The sequence below is a fragment of the Rhincodon typus genome, chromosome 43 (assembly GCF_021869965.1).
Source record: "Rhincodon typus isolate 14 chromosome 43, sRhiTyp1.1, whole genome shotgun sequence".
Classification (NCBI taxonomy): domain Eukaryota; kingdom Metazoa; phylum Chordata; class Chondrichthyes; order Orectolobiformes; family Rhincodontidae; genus Rhincodon; species Rhincodon typus.
In genome coordinates this window covers 2198609-2218362 of record NC_063374.1, presented here as the reverse complement: position 1 = coordinate 2218362, position 19754 = coordinate 2198609, and the positions used below count along the sequence as shown (strand labels likewise).

Sequence of the window (19754 nt, the reverse complement as noted above, 5' to 3'; positions counted from 1 at the left end):
TTTCTGAAGAAGGGTCTAGACCCGAAACGTCAGCTTTCCTGCTCCTCTGATGCTGCTTGGCCTGCTGTATTCATCCAGCTCTACACCTTGTTATCTCAGACTAGGAGTTGAGTCTGTCTCAGGTTAAACTCACCACCAGTCGTCTCTCTCCCTCTCTATTGGGAGAACAGCCCAATGGTTCTTTGAGACGATGGCAACTACTCCTGCAGTGGAGAGGCAGAGCGCTACAAAAGGAACTAAATTGTACTTGAACTATTTACCAAAAGACCATAAGATATAGCAACAGAATTAGATCATTCAGTTCATCAGGTTTGCTCCACCATTCCGTCATGGCTGATATGTTTCTCATTCTCCTGCCTTCTCCCCAAAACCCTTGATCCCCTTACTAATCGAGAAATTTCTATCTCTGTCTGAAAGACACTCAATAATTTGGTCTCCACAGCCCTCTGCAACCATGAGTTCCTGAGGTTAACCACCCTCTGGCAATAGATATTCCTTCTCATCTCAAGTCTAAAGGGTTTTCCCTTCACTCTGATGCTGTACCAGGTCCTAGTCTCTCGTACTTGTGGAAATATCTTCTCCATGTCCACTCTAGCCGGGCCTCTCAGTATTCTGTAAGTTTCAGTCAGATCCCACACTCCACCATCCTTCTAAACTCCATTGAGTACAGATGCAGGGTCCTCCGACACTCCTCATATGACAAGCCCTTCATCCCTGCGATCATTCTTGTTAGCCTTCTCTGGTTCCCTCCAACACTAGCATATCTTTCCTTAGATACAGGCCCAAAACTGCTCACAATACTCCAAATGCGGTCTGACCGGCTTTTATAGCCTCAGCAGTACATCTCTGCTCTTGTTTTCTTGCCCTCTTGAAATGAATGCGTACTTGCATTTGCCTTCCTAACCACCATCTGAACGTGTATGTTAACCTTAGAGAATCCTGAACTAGAACTCACAACTCCCTTTGTGTGTCAGATTTCTGAAGGTTTTCCCTGTTTAGAAAATAGTCTATGCCTCTACTCATCCAACCAAGATGCATAACCTCACACTTTCCCATACAGTACTCCACCTATGACTTCTTTATCCATTCTCCTAACCTGTCAAAGTCATTCTGCAGCCTTCCCACTTCCTCAATATGACCTGTCCCTCCATTTATAATTGTGTCATGTGCAAACTTAGCAACAATGCCCTCAATTTGTTTTTCCAGGTCGTTAATGTATAAGATGAATAGTTGTGGTCTCAACACTGACCGCTGCTGAACTCCACTCGTCACCAGTTGCCATCCTGAAAAAGACCCCTTTATTGCAATTCTCTGCCTTCTCCAGGCAGCCAATTCTCAATCCACACCAGTACCTTGCCACTAACACCATTGATTCCTATGTTATTTAGCAGCTTCCCATACGCACCTTGTCAAATGCCTTCAGGAAATTCAAACAGATCACATTCACTGGCTCTCCTTTCTCTAACTTACTCGTTATTTCCTCAAAGAAATCTAACGGATTTGTCAGGCATGATTACCTGTCGACAAAGCCGTGCTGACTCTTCCAAGTACTCTGGGATGACATCCTTACAGTGACCTGCCACACTGTGTTTAACACAAAGCTGATTTATTTGGCTTTTATCCAGAATATTAAAACTTTGCTTTCAGTCCTGAATTTGATGAACAGCAAAGTCCAACCGCTGTTGAGATGTATAAACTCTGCGCTGTCTCAGCAAGGTCGAAGAGTCAGTGAATTTCTTCTGCTCCATGGAGCAGGTGAACGGTCCGTCCCCCAGTGTGATCTCTCTGCTATCTCAGCAGGGTCACTGAGTGAACTGTTTTTCTCACATGGAGCAGGTAAATGCTTTCTTCCCAATGTGAACTCGCTGGTGTACGGAGAGTTGAGATGATTGCCTGAACCCAGTCTGACAGCGAAAGCAACCTGAAAGGTCTCTCATCATGTGAACACGTTGATGGGACATGAGTTCCACAGAACTTTGGTGGCACTTCCCACAGACTAGACATTTGAAAGGTCTGTCCTCAATGTGAACACATTGATGATAAAATAGTCCCCACAAACTTATAAAGCGATTCCAACAGTCTGAGCATTTAAAAGGTCTCTCGTCAGTGTGAACACGTTGATGACAAGTCATGTCCCAAGGACTTGTGTAGCACTTCCCATAGTCTGTGCATTTACAAGATCTCTCCGCAGCGTGAATTTGGTGGTGTTTGAGCAGGTTGGACAACCGAGTAAATCCCCTCCCACACTCGGAGCAACTGAACCTTCTCTTTCCATTGTGAATCTGTTGGTCCTCCACGAGGTCAGATGATCACCTAAAGCCAGTCCCGCAAAGAGAGCACCTGAACAGTCTCTCCTCAGAGTGAAAACGTTGATGGGACATCAGGTCCCTGGAGGTTTTGTAGCATTTCCCACAGGCAGGCTATTTAAACAGTCTCATTATTGTGAGCAAATTGATGGGACATCAGATCCCTGGGACTTTTATAGCACATCCCACAGTCCAGGCATTTAAAAGGTCTCTCCTCTGTGTGAGCACGTTGATGGGATGTCAAGTCCCCAGAGGTTTTATAACATTTTCCACAGTCTGGACATTTAGAAGGTCTGTCATTTATATGAGCTAATTGATGGGATGTCAAGTCCTGTTGAAGTTTTAAAGCATTCTAAACAGTCTGGGCATTTAAAAGATCTGTCCTCAGTGTGAACAAATTAATGGCACAGCAGTCCCCCAGAATTTTTACAGCACTTCCCTCAGTCTGGTCATTGAAATGGTCTCTCCTCAGTGTGAACGAGCTGATTTGAACTGTTCCTCATGTGGTGCCTTCAACCTTTAGCCGCCAAGGCCATAAACTGTGAAACCTCTTCACTAAACCTCTCCCTCTCTGGCGCTCAGTTTTGCATTTTAAAATACTCGTTGAAAACTACATATTTGACTATAAAACATTTTGTCACTTCCCTAATATCTCATTATGTGACTGGGGTCAAAAGTTGCTTCATAATACTCCCAAAGAATAGCTTGGAAGTTTCCATTATGTGAAAGTCACGATATTAATATAAATTAATTGTCACTGATTTGGACATATATCACAGTCCCTTCGTCATCACTTGACAAATAACTCCTTACCCAACGGCATTTTTGTGAGCTACTAAGGGAAGGTAATTGCCAGCAGCAAATGGTCAGGCAAATATCAGCTGTAAAAACACCATTTACAGAGTCAATGGCATTAATGATAAAATACCTAAGTCAGCTACAACCATTATTGGAGGCAGCGGAAGTTCTACAATAACAGAGGGTTGATCAGGGAGAGCAGAGAACAGCACAATGGATGGACATTGATTGAGATCCACAGTAGAGGGGTTGCACCAGCCCCAGAGCCATGTCACACTTTCACAGATAACTAAGAACAGCACTAGAAGCTGAATTATATAGGCTACTAGTTAAAAATACAGAAATAATTTCATTGTTTTCAACTTTAAAATCAAATGCCGGAGTCTGCAGCTCGAAAGAAATCAGAAGCACTGGGGTTAGAGGACACTCTCACAGTTGAGTAAATACCTGGGAATCAGGGTGATGTTACTGAGCAAGTGCCTGTGTGCCATAACATAACCCACATAAACACAGAGCATTTAGGTCTGCACAAACAAGTGATCACCACGAAGGATGTGAGGGTCTGTGGAGCGATTTAAAAGGAGATTTATCAGAATGGTTCAAGGAATGAGGGATATTAGTTGTAAGGTCAGGTTGGAGAAACTGAAGTTGTTCTGCACAGACCAAAGGAGATTGAGGTGAGATTTGATAAAGGTGTCTAGGTTTATGATAGGTTTAGATAAGATAGATAAAGTGCAGCTGTACCCATTAGCTGATAGTAAAAGTATTAGGGACACAGAGACGAAAGGAAGGAATTTTATATTACTTTTATTTTACTCAATACTTACATTCAAAGGCCAATAATATCCAGAGCTGAATGAATAATGAATTAAGTGGCACACTCAAATCTTGGTATGTTATTTGGTTTGAGTTTCTTATCTGCAAATCCTCTTCTAACATGCTGTAAAATAAGTTTACAAAAGCCATCTCAGTCAGTTCAGGACAGGAATTCAGAAGAGACAAATATTTCTGTTATTTGGCGTTTGTTGTGTGTAAATACTCCCTTCCCAACTCCTTCTAAAAAGAGATTATTAACTCCATTCCTGTCAGTCCAGGAAAAACATTCACAACATTCTCTCCCTGGCCCAGGATGACCGCACATGCACACTGCTGCCCTTTGCCTCCTATGAAGAAGGTGGCCGTAACCTAGGGTGTCTTGCTGAAAGGAAGCCTTGATTCTTCCCATTTTGTAAAACAGGAGTAGATAATTTCTTCGTATGGGGTCTACCACATCCGCAAAATGTTTACGAGGCGTTTCCATCTAACTGCCCAGTCCATCGACCCCTTTGTTCTGCCTCGTCGTTACCTTCTGTGGAGCTGAAGAAAAGAGGGACAACTCCTCAGGATCGCTCCCACTGCACATGCTCTAAACTGTGGTCAGGCAGGGAAAGTACTGAACATACGCAGTGATAAGCAAGTCTGTGCATATACATTCACCAGCGCTCGGAATTCTGTTACGTTACCACCGTTGTAGATTTTAAATTTATTTACTGTTATGTGTACAAGCAATCTTTCTATTGATCTCCTACAAGGACAACTGATATATGTAATAAATATAATAGAGAATAAAATGTTCCTTTGGGAATCCCAGGGATATAATATCACAAAGTCTGACACTGAGCCACACATTAAATAGTAAAGTCACCATACTCATTCTGGATCAAAGGGCTGTTTCTTATTGGACATAGACAACTGGCAGTGGTTTAACCTGAGGGACAGCACACCTCAGCAAGGGAGACACCTTGATCCAGGGTCTGAGCTAAGAACCTTCATCATTGGAAGCTCTTGAGATCTAGCTGCTCTACACCAACATAGTTAGTGCAGTCTCAATCAATGGGTGGGAATCAGAAAGCTTCCCAATCTTATCTGGAGTCAGGCAGGGCTGCCCATTATCTCCTGCCTTGTTTGTGTGTTGCATAGAGCCCTTTGCTGAGTCCATCAGGAAGGATATGAGCCTAAGAGGGGCGACTATTCCAGGTAGCAGAGGCCTGCAGCTCAAAGCCTCCCTGTACATGGACGACATCACTGTTTTCTGCTCAGTTCCTCTGTGCAGACACATGAGCATCTGCAACCAATTTGAACTGGCCTCCGGAGCCAAGGTAAATCAAGGCAAGAGCAAGGCAATGTTCTTTGACAACTAGGCTGACTGATCCTCTATCACCTTCACTGTCAGCACAAATTACCTGAAGGTGCTCAGAATATGGTTCAGAAGGGCCAGGGCATGCACAAAATCTTGGGAGGAGCACATCGCCAAATTGAAGCAGAAACTGATCTCTTAGGAGCACCACTCCCTCTCCATTGCAGGTAAAATCCTGGTCATCAGGTTGTTGTACATGACGCAGGTCCGGCCCATTTCCCAAAACCATGCTGTTTCAGTTACCTGAACCATCTTCTCTTTATCTGGCAGTCTAATATGGACCATGTCTACAGGGACTCCATTTATAAAACTCTGGATGGTGGGGGGGAAGAACATATCCAACGTTGCCCTCATCCTGATTGCCATCTTTGTGTGTGACTGCATCAAGCTGTGAGTAGACCCGTGGTACACAAACACCAAGTGTCATTATGTGCTGAGATTCTACCTGTCCCCAGTGTAGGGAAGGATGGCACTGGCCTCGTTGCTGCAGAATGTTCCAAGTAGTTGGACCATTCCATATCACTTGTCCTTCATGGAGATATTTGCAAAGAAAAACACTTGTTGCCACAAGTCCATCAGGAAGTGGTCAGCACTTAGTGTCCTTGAGACCCCGAAAGAAAAGGAGAGGGTAGATCCTGTGGATGCCTCATCATCAGAACTTTCCAACAAGCACCAATACATTGCTTGGCTGATGGTGAGAAGGCACTACCTGTGAGATCCTTCATGTACGCCTGGTCGGTCTGTGCCACTGCAGCTGCCCTCAAAGCAGACGTAGGAGTTTGATTCTGTCACACATGGCCTCCTTGAGTATGCCTTTGCAAAGGGAGTTTGGAAAAAGATGCAGTGGTTTCTGTTGAGGTTCGTCCCAAGCAGATCCGTGACGCCGGACTCTGTGCTGTACTGTCTGTTGCCTGGGACGCATACCGAGACAAACATCCGCATCGACAAGGACCATCAACTTGGTGGAAGATGCTGTCTGGTTCTGTCTGAAACTTGTTGGTCTTCCAGAACAAGGAATTAACCTTGACTGATTGTTGCAGACTGGCCCATTCCGAGGTCCAGGACTATGTACTGAGGGATGCAGTAAAGCTTGTGGCAGCTGCCACCAAGGTGCAGTGGAGAAAGACCACTACCTGAGGTCTTTCTGCTGAAGTTAATTGGGAGGCCATTCAGTTATCGCACCATCCTAGTACCTCAGTGCATGTAAATATGGTATTATATGTGTAAGAGATGCCCTTGGTTTGTTGGGATAGAGTCAAATTCAAATGTCCTGGATATGCTAATGTACAGAACCAAACTGCGTTTGTGACTGCGTACATATACAAAGATTTCTATATGAATAAAGTATATTTTTGAAATGTAAAAAAATCCACACCTCAGAGAGACTGAAAAGGGGAGTCATTAGCAGTAACCTCAGACAGTGTGGGATTTGAACTCAGACTGTTAGCATCACGATGAAAACTGGCAAATGGATCCGATAAAGAGTTTGGCTTCCAGAACTGTCTTCAAGGAAGAAAATGCAGAATTCATGTTCCAGCAAACAGCAATGTTTCCTGCCATTGACTGAGGGAGCTGTTGTTGTTTCACTGAAGCCCTCATGACATTGAATAACTATTTAGATGAGCTCTTGAAACATCAGAGCACACAAGGTTATGGGCTGTAAACTGGGTTTAGAAGCAAGATGATTGATGACTAGCATCGATATAATGGGCCAAAGGGCCTCTGTCCATGCTGTTAAAAGATCAGTGACTCTCTATCATTTTCCAACTGAAAAAATAAGTCAAAAGCAGTGTCAATAAGGAAAGTTGCATGTGCCTTCTTTGGTGCTCTACTAGTTAGGATTCAGTACTCTCACTGATGTTTCCTGGGTAGGGAATGAGGATTTATTGTTCCTGTACGAATTCTTAAAATGAACATGAATTCCTGACATTAAAAGCAGCAAGGGGAGCAGCTCTGTCAGAATCAGTGAGAGTTTCTCATCAGAGATGAAAGCAAATGGGAGGAAATCCATGCCTTTGCCTGTTTGGCCAAAGTTCCCCAAAAACACACTTGCTCCTTATTGAAATATATAGGTTTTTTTCTGAGATTTAATGGGGTTTGATGCAAAAAGGTTGGTTCCCTTCTGGGAGAATCAAGGGCCAAAGTGCCTAATATCAGAATTCTTTACAGCAGAGGGATGTCGAGGCTGGATCATTTTCAAAACTGAGATCGACAGATTTTTAATCAGTAAAAGTATCAAGGGTCATGGGGATAGGCAAGAAAGTGCAGTTCAGGATTATCAGATCAGACATGACCTCATTGAATAGTGGGACAGACTTGATTGGCTGAATGTTCTCTTTCTGCTCCTAAAATTTATGGTCTCAATATGAGGCTGCAAAACCAACCTAAGTAAAATTTGCCATTTTAAAAATGTGTGGATCCCCTCAGGGCACCAAACCGAGGTGAGATGTGCAAAGGGCAACACACAGAGTCATTGTGGGTGATTGATCTGGAGGGATCTGTATTCCAGCATAAGCAGCAAAAACTGGTCTTCAGTACCCACATTTAGCCTGGCTCCACTAGGCCTCCAGTCAACTCTCACAAACCACCATCGCACTTCACTTTTTCTGAGGTCCCTCCTGTTCTTGTTTTAAACCAATTGCACATCAGGCAATCGCAGCTAACATTACTGATGTGGAACTGTAACACGCAGTGAAGTGATTCTGACTGGTCCACGACATAATTCTGCTTCTAAAGATCAGTCAGTATTTCATTTTTATTACTATAAATGTTAACTATCAACAGGCCATTGCTGTGAAAGCACTCAATCCTAATCACTAGACTAACAGGGAAGATCTCTGTTTATATCACCCTCGACACTGTCTGATTTGGCATTGGATTCTTCCATCCTTCTGCACATGATCCCCTTGGCTTTGTCTCAGTTTTGTTAGATTGTCTTGGTGTGTGATACACAGGCTATCCAGTCATCTATTACACTGCAGTTTCTAATACATGAGACCTTCTGTTAGAGTACACAGTGCCAGTTCAGTAGTTAGAGCGCTGGTCTTGTAAACCTGTGGTTGTGAGTTTGATTCTCATTGGGGCCTGTGAGAATTTTCATATACCTGCTGCATCCAACATCTATAAGAGCACTTTAAATGTCTGATGAAACAGCATTAACAGCATGATGTCATTTCCCCCACAGGCTAGAAATGGTTTTGAAAATACCACACTCCTGTTAGTCCTTACAGGAACTACAGGAAGACTATTCGGAAGGACAGGAAGCAGCTATTGTGAGCAATACTCCAGTTTGACAGGAAGAACAAAGTCAGGCAGTATACACTGCAGCGTGACGGGGTAACAACTGGGGAGTAACACGGACAGGGGAGCGGCCAAATGCTTCCTTTCTTTGCTGTAACCAGATTCTGGTTTGGAAGTCTAAAATGGGACAATATAAGCCAAGTGGGTGAAATCCTTGCTTTCTGGGGTTTAGTCTCTCCTGAGGCCTCTGTCACTCTTAGGGGAATATGTCTGTATGTTTCCCCCTGTGGGTGAAAATGAGGTTCATTTCCAAGGGGGTGTAAACACACTTTTACCATCTCAAACTTCAATCCCATTCATTGTGTCATTTGAGATTAAAACGTTACAGGGAAAATATCATTGAGATGAACACTTAAAATGTCAGAGAACACAAGGCTGTAGGCCAAGTGCTGGAAACTGGAATGCTGGGCCTCCTTTCATGCTGTAAAAACTCGATGATTCAATCATTTTGGAGGAGAAACTTATCTCCAGTGAAAAAAAAAGCCAAAAGCGGTGTCATTAAGAAAAGATACAAGTGTTACTACCATTTTCCCGGGTGGCCTAGTGGCTAGCAGTCAGTGCTTTCACCGCCGCAGTGGGGCTTCGATTCCTGGTCAGGAAATCAGGGTTTATTGTTCCTGACAGTGACAGCAGCAAAAACAGAGCAGCTCTGATGGGAATCTCTTCAATGTCTCAGATCACTTGATGTCCCCAAGAACATCAGTCAATGTCCCATCCTCTTAAAGAAGGGGAAGCTGCCTTGACTGTCTCTGCTCAGTTGGACAGCTCACTCTTCATTCTCCTCTGATTCCAGTTCCTAAAGAGTTTCTAAAGATTCACAAAACTGAGACGGAGTTTTTTGTTTTGTTTCCCTTCCATTCCCAGGAGCCACATTAATTGGGTCGGTGGTTTTGGGAAATTGAAAGGTGCCCATGAGCAGCTTGTGGGACTATTTCAGCTTCCCCTCCTCTGATAACATTGGAACGTTGTTTCTGATGTTCTCGGTGACATTTACTGATGTGAGACAGTGAAAGGATTCTCGTTCCTGCAGTCCAGGAATTCAAACGTCATTTCAGCTTCAGGACAATGGGAAAGATTAGTTTGGAAGTACAAAAAAGTTGTGAATTGCACTCTAGCCAGGTAGGAGTCAAACCTACAATCTCCTGATTGTGTTATCCATTGCACCACTGCCCCCGTGAAATTCTGAGGTTCTTCATTCAGGATGACACCAAAGGCTGATAGTGTGCTGAGTAATAACTGACATCTACATAAACAGGCCCCACTCCTGGAACAACGTGAAGTTTCCGCTGCTTTCCAAATCCCTTCCTTTCCCCTCACCATCTGCAGAAAGATCACAAATTCCTTTTCTACATGATGCAAAAGATCTCTGGTTTCCACTTTAAATACATCTGTCAGTCTTATCAACAAGTCGTAATGGAGTTGCTGCTTTCTCAGGAACCATTTCTGAAATACTGCCATCCTGCTATTAAAATTCCTTGAGTAATACACTGATCCAGATCCTCCAACCTAACATTAATCCATATGCCCAGCAATAAGAGCAAAAGAAGTACACTCTCCACAGTTGCTGCCTGACTGGTACGGTTTTGCAGCCTTTTCTTGTTTCAGGCTTCCAGAATCTGCACTATTTTGCAATTATAATCCTTATCCCCATCTATGTTCTAGATTTTAATATTAGGTCCAGTATGTAAAACATATAGCATTTAACTCCTTCCAACTTGATTCAGCACGCTCTTTTCACACACTCTTCAAGAGACTGTCTTTCGGATCAGTTGTTCCTTGATAGTCTATTGTTCTGCATCACGATAAGACTAATGTTTGCCCTGATCTTTCTGCTAGTTCATTTATTGAAACCAGGGACTCACCTTGTCTAAACGGTGATATTTCCCACCTGCCCAGTTATTCCTTTCAGTCAGCATGTGAATGGAAAATTTCCACTTGTTTGTGTCGTTAATACAGGGGGCCATGAATACATGATGGAAACTCAAACCCAACAGGGAGATAGCAGATGTCTATATCCTCAGAAAGTCAGCAGAATATGAAACTCACAACTATAGGTTGAACTTCAGACAAATATCTTCAATGCTTTCAGCAGGAAGCTAGCTGAGAACATGAGAGAACAGGGAAAAGAAAGATCAGCTGAAAGACCGGGATAAGGTTGGCAGAATGAGAGGAGACACTTCCGATTTAAAACAAAAATTTATTCATACTGGCGTCACCTTTACATGTACCAATGTGCTGGAGTGGTTACCCTGGGCCAAGCAAACAGGAGGGCAGAACATTGAGAATTTTAATCCCGGGCTATCAGGGATAGAATTTGCAAACACTTTTTATAGGAGGTTAGATAGGATGATACACAAACAGCAAAGGTAAACCAAGAAAAACAATATTTGTCCCTAAAATTCTGAATGTGCTGAATAAGTTGATGTGGTCAATGTGGATGTTGATGTTGAATGTTTCCTTTTATTGGTTTATCCCAATACTGGGGGCCATGAGTACACAATGCAGTTAAAAATATTAAAGAGATTTAGGACAATCAGGCTGTTGGCAAAGAACGTGTTGGTCTTGTTAAAAATTGTGGGGCAGCCTCCTGCTCTCTAGCCTATTTCTTTATCCTATTCTAATATATCACATTCACATCCAGGAATGAACCATGAACTAGCCTGTTTCTCGGGACAGGGTTTTTTTTTGTTTCAATCAGTTGTCTGAATGTTTTTGGCCAATGTTTTGGGACAGCTTCTTGTAATATCAAATAATCATTGTTCCTGAGGTTGTTAACTTGCTCACCGAACTGGCTTGTTCTTGTTCAGACGTTTCATCACCAACCTTGGTAACATCTGAGGCCTCCGACAAAGTGATGTTGTTCTACTCCACTTGGAATTTATACTGTCTGGTCCGTTATGGTGAGTAGTGTCATTTCCGGTTTTGTACTATATGGGTTTGTATATGGGGTCCAATTCTATACATTTGTTGATTGCATTACAGGTTGAGAAACATGCCTCTAGGAACTTCCGTGCATGTCTATGTTTGGCTCGGGCTACTATAGTTACGTTGTCCCAGTTAAACTGACGGCCTTCATTGTCAACAGGAACAAGCCAGCTCGGCGAGCAAGTCAACAACCTCACCCACAATCTGAGCTACAAATCTTTGCTAAAACTTTAAAGACTATCGTTCCCTTACCCGCCTTCAGCAGAGGATTTGTTTACCATTCTTTCTCACAAGTACTTCTTATTTTTGAAACAACACACTAAAAATATGGTATATTTAGAGCCAGATAAATTGTTAACATTAGTTCGAAGTGCATCATGACCTCAGTGTTTTTTTGTAATTCTTCCTTTTTGTCTTCCCTGTTAGAATTTTGGCAAGTTAACTACTGTTGCATTAGCTGTTAAATAAAATCACATGCTACGCACTAAATACGAGGAAAATTCAGTTTTTAAGTGTCCCCAATTTCCAACAGTTTGCAAATGGTGAAACTTCAATATAACAACATCCTGGAATTAAAAAGGCTAGCCTAAAGGTCACCTGTCAATTCTTTTAAAATGCTATTTGATTCACGATCCTTTAGTGAAGGAAATTACCATCCTCATCTGGTCTGGCCTACATGTGAATCCATACCCATAACAATGTGGTTGAGTTAGAATGAATGATAAATGCTGCCCTAGCTAGAGATGCCATTATCCCATGAACAAACAAAAAAAATTCCAATCACTGTAGGTACTTGTGAATTTGCTGGTGTTTCATCAAGATGGATGACTGAGTGAATTTCTCACACTCTTCCCACACTCAGAGCCAAGTGAACAGCCTCTTCCAGTGCGTTCGCTAATGTACAGTGAGGCAAGATGATGTCCTGAACCCAGACCCACAGTGAAAGCACCTGAATAGTCTCTCTTCAGTGTGGACACAATTGTACATCAGTCCACTTGAGCTTTTATAGCACCTCCCACAATCTCCATATTAAAAAGGTCTCTCCTCTGAGTGAATCTAATGAGGTTTCAACAGACTGGATGACTAGGAGAAATCCTTCCCACACTCGGAGCAGGTGATCGGTATCTCCCCAGTGTAGAACCATTGGTGTCAGCAGGTGGGATGACTGGATGAATTCCTTGCCATACTCAGAGCAGGGGAACAACCCTTTCTAGTGTGAACCTACTGATGAGCCAACAGGTGGAAGGATTTCATGAATGCCTTCTCACACAAAGAGCAGGTCAATGGTTTCTCTCTGGTGTGACTGTGCCGACGTGTTTGCAGCTTGGACAGGAAGGTGAAACTTTTCCCAGTCTTCACACATCCACAGCTTCTTGTCACTGTGGCATTGCTTTGACTTCAAAAAGCCTGATGCCTTGTCCACACACAGAACCTGCGCACAGTTTACATTCAGTGTGAATGGTGCATCCACCTTCCACATTCAATATCTTTTGATATTCAGCTTACAATAAATTGAGCAACTCTGTCAGACCCTGGTGTGATGTTTGGACGCATCTCGAATGTACATCGTTAATTTCCAAAACACTGTGGAATTGGTATAAAACAAAAACAAAGGAGCGTGACACAATGTACAAGAACAAAGACAGGTTGTGAAATCAAGGTTAATGAATCAGGTAGTTTGTGGGGCTGGCACTAGGGAATAGTGACCATAAAAGCTGCTGGATTGTTGTAAAATTACAACTGGTTCACTCATGTTGATCTGGGATAGGAACCTCACATCCTAGTTGTGACGTGAAAGAAAAGGGGCCAAGGACAGATCCTTAGGGACTCCAGGATTTTGGAAAGGACAAGGATGTGGAAGACAGGGCTGAAGTTTGTTAAGTTGGCGTGGTGAAGGGTTGATTTTTTTCCTCAGAATGGGTGACGATGTTGATTTCAAGGTGACGGGCACAAAATAAGACAGAATCATTAACAATATCAGTTAATGTGGAGAACTTGAATGGCTAGCAGGAATAGAATTAAGGGACTACAAGGTGGGTCTCCTGGACATGATGAGATTCATCAAAGCAGATCAGAGAGAAACTGTTCAAAGATGAGAGTTCAAGGTTCAGACAAGGAGGAACCTGTAGAGGCAGTTTTACCTGGTGGGTTAGTGGAAGGGAGGGAAGCAGCAGAGATAGCCGATAGATTGTTTCAATCTCAGTGGTAAAGAAGCTCCATTAGTTCCTGACACTTGTCGTTATTGGTGAGAATGGAGAAGACAGGGTGAGGGATAGCTCTTCAAAATTAACTCATTCACAGCAAATGTGTTAGAGGTATTGAAAAGATGTGCCACACTGTGTCAAATTACAAAGGTACTTTATTTTATTTTTATCCAGCATATTAATAACTCAAACAGGTTTATTAGACAATGAAAATGGTTCAGTTCTAGCTAATGACGAAGAACAAAGTCCAACTCTTATAGTTATGTGTGAACTCGCTGGTGACTCAGCAGGAGGGCTTTCCGAGTGAATCCCTTCCCACACTCAGTGCAGGCGAACGGCCTCTCCCCAGTGTGAATTCGCTGGTGTAGTGTGAGGTGAGATGGCTGCTTGAATGCTGTCCCACAGTGAGAGCATCTGAATGGTCTCTCTTGAGTGTGAACACGTTGATGGATCATCAGATAGCCAGAACTCTTATAGGACTTTCCACAGTCTGGGCATTTAAAAGGCCGGTCCCCAGTGTGAATTCGCTGGTGTACAGTGAGGTGAGAAGAATGTTTGAACCCAATCCCACAGTGAGAGCACCTGAATGGTCTTTCAGAAGTGTGAACACGTTGATGAGACATCAGATCGCCAGATGTTTTATAGCACTTTTCACAATCTGAGCATTTAAAAGGTCTCTCCTCAGTGTGAACACGTTGATGGGTCATCACTTCCTGAGTACTTTTAAAGCATTTCCCGCAGATTGAACAATTAAAAGGTCTCTCTTCAGTGTGCACTCGCTGGTGTGTTACGAGTTGGGATGATCGAATGAATCCCTTCCCACATATAGAGCAGGTGAATGGCCTCTCCCCAGTGTGAATTCGTTGGTGGACAGTGAGTTGAGATGATTGCTTGAACCCAGCCCCACAGTAGGAGCACCTGAATGGCTTCTCATCAGTGTGAACACGTTGATGGGACATTAGGTCCCCAGAACTTTTATAGAATTTCCCACAGTCTGGACATTTAAAAGGTCTCTCCCCAGTGTGAATTCGCTGGTGTTCAGTCAGGTGATATGATTGTCTGAACCCAGTCCCACAGTGAGAGCACTTGAACGGTCTCTCGTCAGTGTGAACACGTCGATGACGCATCAGTTCCCTGGAACTTTTAAAACACTTCCCGCAGTCTGGGCATTGAAAAGGTCTCTCCTCAGTGTGGACTCGCTGGTGAATTGTGAGGTGGGATGACCGAGTGAATCCCTTCCCACACACACTGCAGGTGAACGGCCTCTCCCCAGTATGAATTCTCTGGTGTACAATGACTTCAGATGATGTCTTGAACCCCTTCCCGCAGTGAGGGCATCTGAATGGTCTCTCCTCAGTGTGAACACGTTGATGGGACAGCAGTTCCCCGGAACATTTATAGCATTTACCGCAGTCTGTGCACTTAAAAGGTCTCTCCCCAGTGTGAACTCGCTGGTGGGTCGTGAGGTGAGATGACCGAATAAATCCCTTCCCACACGCGGAGCACATGAATGGCCTCTCCCCGGTGTGACTGTGCCGATGAGTCTCCAGCTCAGGCAGAGATCTGACACCTTCATCACAGTCCCCACCTTTCCATTGTGTCTCTTCAATGTGACTGTGTTGGTGAAGTTCCAGGTCAGATTGGTTGCTGAATTCCATCCCACAGACCCTACATTTCCATGGTTTCTGCCCAGTGCCACTGCACTTGTGTCTCGACAGACCAGATGATTGGCTGAAGTCTTGTCCACATACAGAACACATATAGGGTTTCTCTTCACCATGAACTGTACTCTTTCCTTCCATGTTCAAAATCAAATAACATTCTGATTGAGCTTTCATCAGATTCTGAGGTGCTGCTGGATCTGTGAACCCTGACTGTAATTCCTCCCCCTCTGGCACCCTCTGAAACTGTTTTAAAACAGAAAAAAGGAGTGAGAGAATACCCACAAAAATCACAAAAGCAGGCTGTGGCATTGAGCTGAATGAATGTGGTAACTTGTTGAGACACATAGAGAAATTCATCGTGAATCTTGCCAGAATGTTGTAAAAACACAAGTGGTTCATTAATGTTCATTGGGAAGGAAATCTGCCATCCCAATCTGAACATGCACAAGAATCTGGCCTCTATAGGATGAAGCAAAGAGACAAGTGAGAGGCAGTGGCAAAGGAGAGAGATTGTATGTATTTACAGCTTGAGCAGAACTTTGACAGAATCTCCCAAATTCTCAACCTTCACCATCTCGAAGGACTAGGGTAGGAGACCTATGTGGACACCATAACCTCCAAATTTCTTCCAACTCTCACAGTCTCCTGAATTTATCTGACATCCAGGACTAGATGAATAGAAATATCCTCCAATGATGAAAGGAGCTGTCTTTAGTAACAAACTCCATACCCTAGCAGCTAACATCGTCCCTCTTCCCTGCAACTGTGTGATGCTGAAACAGACCAGTCAGAACAATGATGTCATGTTCAACCTAAACTTTAAACAATATATTCACATCATCACCAAGACCACCTACCTCCACCTCAGTGACATCAATCAGTTCCATCCTAGTCTCGGCTCATTTGGTTTTGAAACTCTTCTCTATTCTCTTCTTATCTCTAGACTTAAACATTCAACTGTACCCCTGGCTGTCCTCACACATTCAAAGTCTCAGTAATTTTGAGATGATCCAAAATTCTGCTGCTTAAAGTTTGAGAAGATTTGTAGCTCAGGTTGTAGACATGCTCGCCAAGCCAGAGGGTTTGGTAACAAATGTTTCGTCACCCTGCTAGGTAACATCGTCATTGCACTGATGATGTTACCTGACTTGGTGATGAAACATTTGCAACCAAACCCACCGGCTTGGCAAGCATGTCTACAACCACATTCTGCTGCTTATATTCAGTTGTGAATTCTGCAGATGCAGGAAATCAAAAAGAGAAAATATTGGAAATAATCAGTAGGTGGGGTAAATTACAGGGAATAAAAATGGTGGAGAATTTGACTTTCTATAGAAGATCTGAAGCAGAAGGGAAATTAACTCCAGTGACGGAAACACCATTCCTGACAATGGGTAGGTAAAGCTGATAAATTAGCAAATGGACAGCAGTGGAAACTTCATTTGGAAACAATTTGCAGAAACAGGAACAAAATACTAAACATACTTAAAGTACACATTATTAGACGCAGAGAAAGACAATGGAAGAAAGGTGACTAGGGAAGACAGAGGTGTGACAAAGTCATGGATGGACATGGATTTGGATCCATAATAAAGGAGCCACACCAGCCTCAGAGCCAAGAAACAAGAATTTGAATGAAAGCTCAACAATTCTAACCTCTGATATAATTTCATTGTCTTCAATTTTAAAATCTCTGGCTGGATCCTGCATCATGAAAGATATTGGAAGCTCTGGAATCAGAAAGTAATCTCTCAGTCTTCACATCTTCTGACACCCTGTAAAAGGATATGAAAAAAAGTCAAGAGTGTAGGGAAAGACAGAATTTGAGAGGAGACGAACATTTATCTTGGTTTGAGTTTGCAGAATGCAATTTATCTCCATTTCTCCCCTTGCAACGTGAGTCTTTAAAATCCATCCCTATCCAGGATATAAATGGACATGAGATTTCTGCTTCCTGTGTGAGATGGTCACACACATGCTCAGTCTCTGTTAAGATAGCAACTGTTTCCCAGGATTTCTCAAAGATTTCTCATGATAGAAAATAAAAACATATCTGGAAATAATGAGGAATAAACGGTTTGATAAGTCTAGAAATTCAAAGATATTGGTATGAGTAAAGACATAGAGTAGGAATTAAGAAACCCCCTATACCATGGACTATAGGATTTTAAAGAGGGGCTGCAGAGACAGTGGTTGTTTTGGTTTCTATCTTCCAGAAATTCAAAGGGACACCGAACCGGTTACCTAATGGATGTTCCCGATGACCGGGAGTCCAGAAGCACAGGGCACTGTATAAGAATGCAGGTTAGGCTATTTAGGACAGAGTTGAGAAATTTCTTCACCCAAGAAGCCTATGGAATACTCTGCCACCAAAAGCAGTTGTGGGCAAAGCATTGAATGTTTTCAAAAAGGATTTAGACGTAATTATTTTGGGCTAAAGAGATCAAAGGGTATGGGAATAAATCAGGAACAGGATGCGAAGTTGGATAATCACTCATGATCATGTTGAATGACAGAGCAGGCTCGAAAGGTTGAATGGCCTACACTTGCTCTTACTTTCCATCAGTCTCACTTTCCTCCTTTAAGATTCTCCTGAAAACCTGCCTCTTTGACCAAACTTCTGGTCATCTGATTTAATATTTCTTCACATAGCTCAGTGTCAAATTTTGGCTTTTAACATTGCTGTGAAATACCTTGGAAAAATTAATCAAGTCAAAGGCACAATATAAATAAATATTGTCAGGTTACATCTTTTCATTGTCATGTACCTGCTCTCTCAAAAGCCCTTGCATCTTCTTTCAATTACTTGAGCTTGCCCTGGTGTCCTGCTGTGACATTTGTCCCATTATGCCTGTGCCACCTCTCTATCAGGGCAAGGCAGCTTATCCAATTCCCTACCCCATTCACAGACTAGTTTCATTTGCTTACTCAAGTCCATTTGGAAAGCCACATTGAAATCTGCTTCCACTACCTTCTCTGGCAGTTCATTTAATATCTCCCACCACTAACTGCATTAGTGCTGGTTTTCACGATAACTTTGGTTCTTGTGCCAATCACACAATAATCTAATTTCAGCTTTTTAACTCCCTGATCCATTTTCATAACTCTAACCTGCATGGGGAAAGACTATTAACTGTACACACTTCAGGATCTCATGCCCTATATGACATTATACACAACCACTATTCCAGTGCCTATTTTCAATACCTTTCAGATTTTAGGAGTCATACCAAACTCGAAAGTTTACCTCTGTTTCTCTGTGGCCAGAGCTGCTGAGTTTCTCAAGCATTCTTTGTGATTGTTTCATCATTCCAGTATAATTTGGCTCTCCATCCCACTACACTCTCCTCATCATCACATCAGAACATCACTAATGACCAACGGCCAGGACACAAGACAGCGGTACGCAGGCATAGTCCCACCATGTGTCTAAAGCATGCGCGGTGACAGTGCTGACAATGGACAAGGACGCTGTATTTTCTCATCTGCAGACCGTGAGGATGCAGAACCGCGGAGGGAGCGCTGGAGCCGGCGGGGGGACGGAGATGGTTTATAAACAGCTATCACATTATCTCAATCCTCGATTAATAACCTGCAAGTCCGTATTTACACTACCGTTGCCTTTTCCCGTGAACAGGATCAGGTTAACGGCCGCCATCTTGGATCCGCCGGAGCAGCGCGCATGCGTGATCAGCATGGGGACTCGACGTCAAGTGGGCGGGAACAAAAATAGAAATGACAAGGACAAACGCTGGAGATCACAGCGGGTCAAACAGCATCCATGGAGAGAGAGAGAGTGTTTAGCTTGCTCTCACTCTCTCTACGGATCCTGTCTGGCCCCCCTGTGATCTCCAGCATTTATTCTTTTCAGTACAGATTCCAGCATCTGCAGTAATTTGCTCCCACAGAAATAGAAATTGCTGCAAAAGCCCAGCAGGTCCGGCAGTATCCGTGGAGAGAAATCAAAGTTAAGTTTCGGTTCGAGTGATCCTTCCTCAGAACAGTTCATCAGGTCTGGCAATATCCGTGGCGACAGAAACAAAGTTAATGTTTTGAGTCTGGTCTGGATCTTGTTTGGAACTGTTTTTTGTAGCAGATCCCCAGCATTCAAAGTATTTTGCTTTTATTTTTGTATCCTGGCAGCAGGTTTATCAGCAGCTTCACACATTCCCAAGCTGCAGGTGATGTTTGCAACCTAGAGGAGTCTGTGGGTCACATGCAGTAGGAGAGTTTGTAGCTCTCCTGAAAGGTGTTTGGAAATAGGCACTGGAATAGTGGTTGTGTAAAATATCGTATAGGGCAAGAGTTCCTGAAGTGTGTTCAGCTAATAGTCTTTCCCCATGCAGATTGCAGTTATGAAAATGGATCAGGAAGTAAAAGG

At 43.1% G+C, this 19754-nt stretch overlaps 2 protein-coding genes across 6 annotated transcripts in view; both read right to left on the bottom strand.

The window, feature by feature from the left end:
• LOC109932097 (zinc finger protein 239-like) overlaps window positions 1–17143 on the bottom strand; it is a 46103-nt gene extending 28960 nt beyond the window's left edge. Inside the window, exons 1-2 of the mRNA XM_048619484.1 lie at window positions 17030–17143; window positions 3932–4044 (exon numbers count right to left, since the gene is read on the bottom strand). The gene's annotated coding sequence lies outside the window, so the exon portion shown is untranslated. The remainder of the gene's footprint in view (window positions 1–3931; window positions 4045–17029) is intronic.
• On the bottom strand, window positions 13847–19060 carry LOC109932094 (zinc finger protein 420-like). Of its 5 annotated transcripts, none has more exons than XM_048619468.1 (3): window positions 18966–19060; window positions 17030–17148; window positions 13847–15616 (listed from the first exon to the last, which is right to left on the bottom strand). In XM_048619468.1, exons 2-3 carry the CDS (start codon window positions 17084–17086, stop codon window positions 13970–13972), a joined length of 1704 nt encoding a protein of 567 aa, XP_048475425.1. In that variant the 5' UTR covers window positions 17087–17148; window positions 18966–19060; the 3' UTR covers window positions 13847–13969. The 5 variants fall into 5 exon arrangements, with proteins under 5 accessions (XP_048475425.1, XP_048475426.1, XP_048475427.1 ...); XM_048619469.1 differs by having other exon boundaries at window positions 18989–19051; XM_048619470.1 differs by having other exon boundaries at window positions 18621–19032.
• Window positions 19061–19754: the final 694 nt, after the last annotated feature.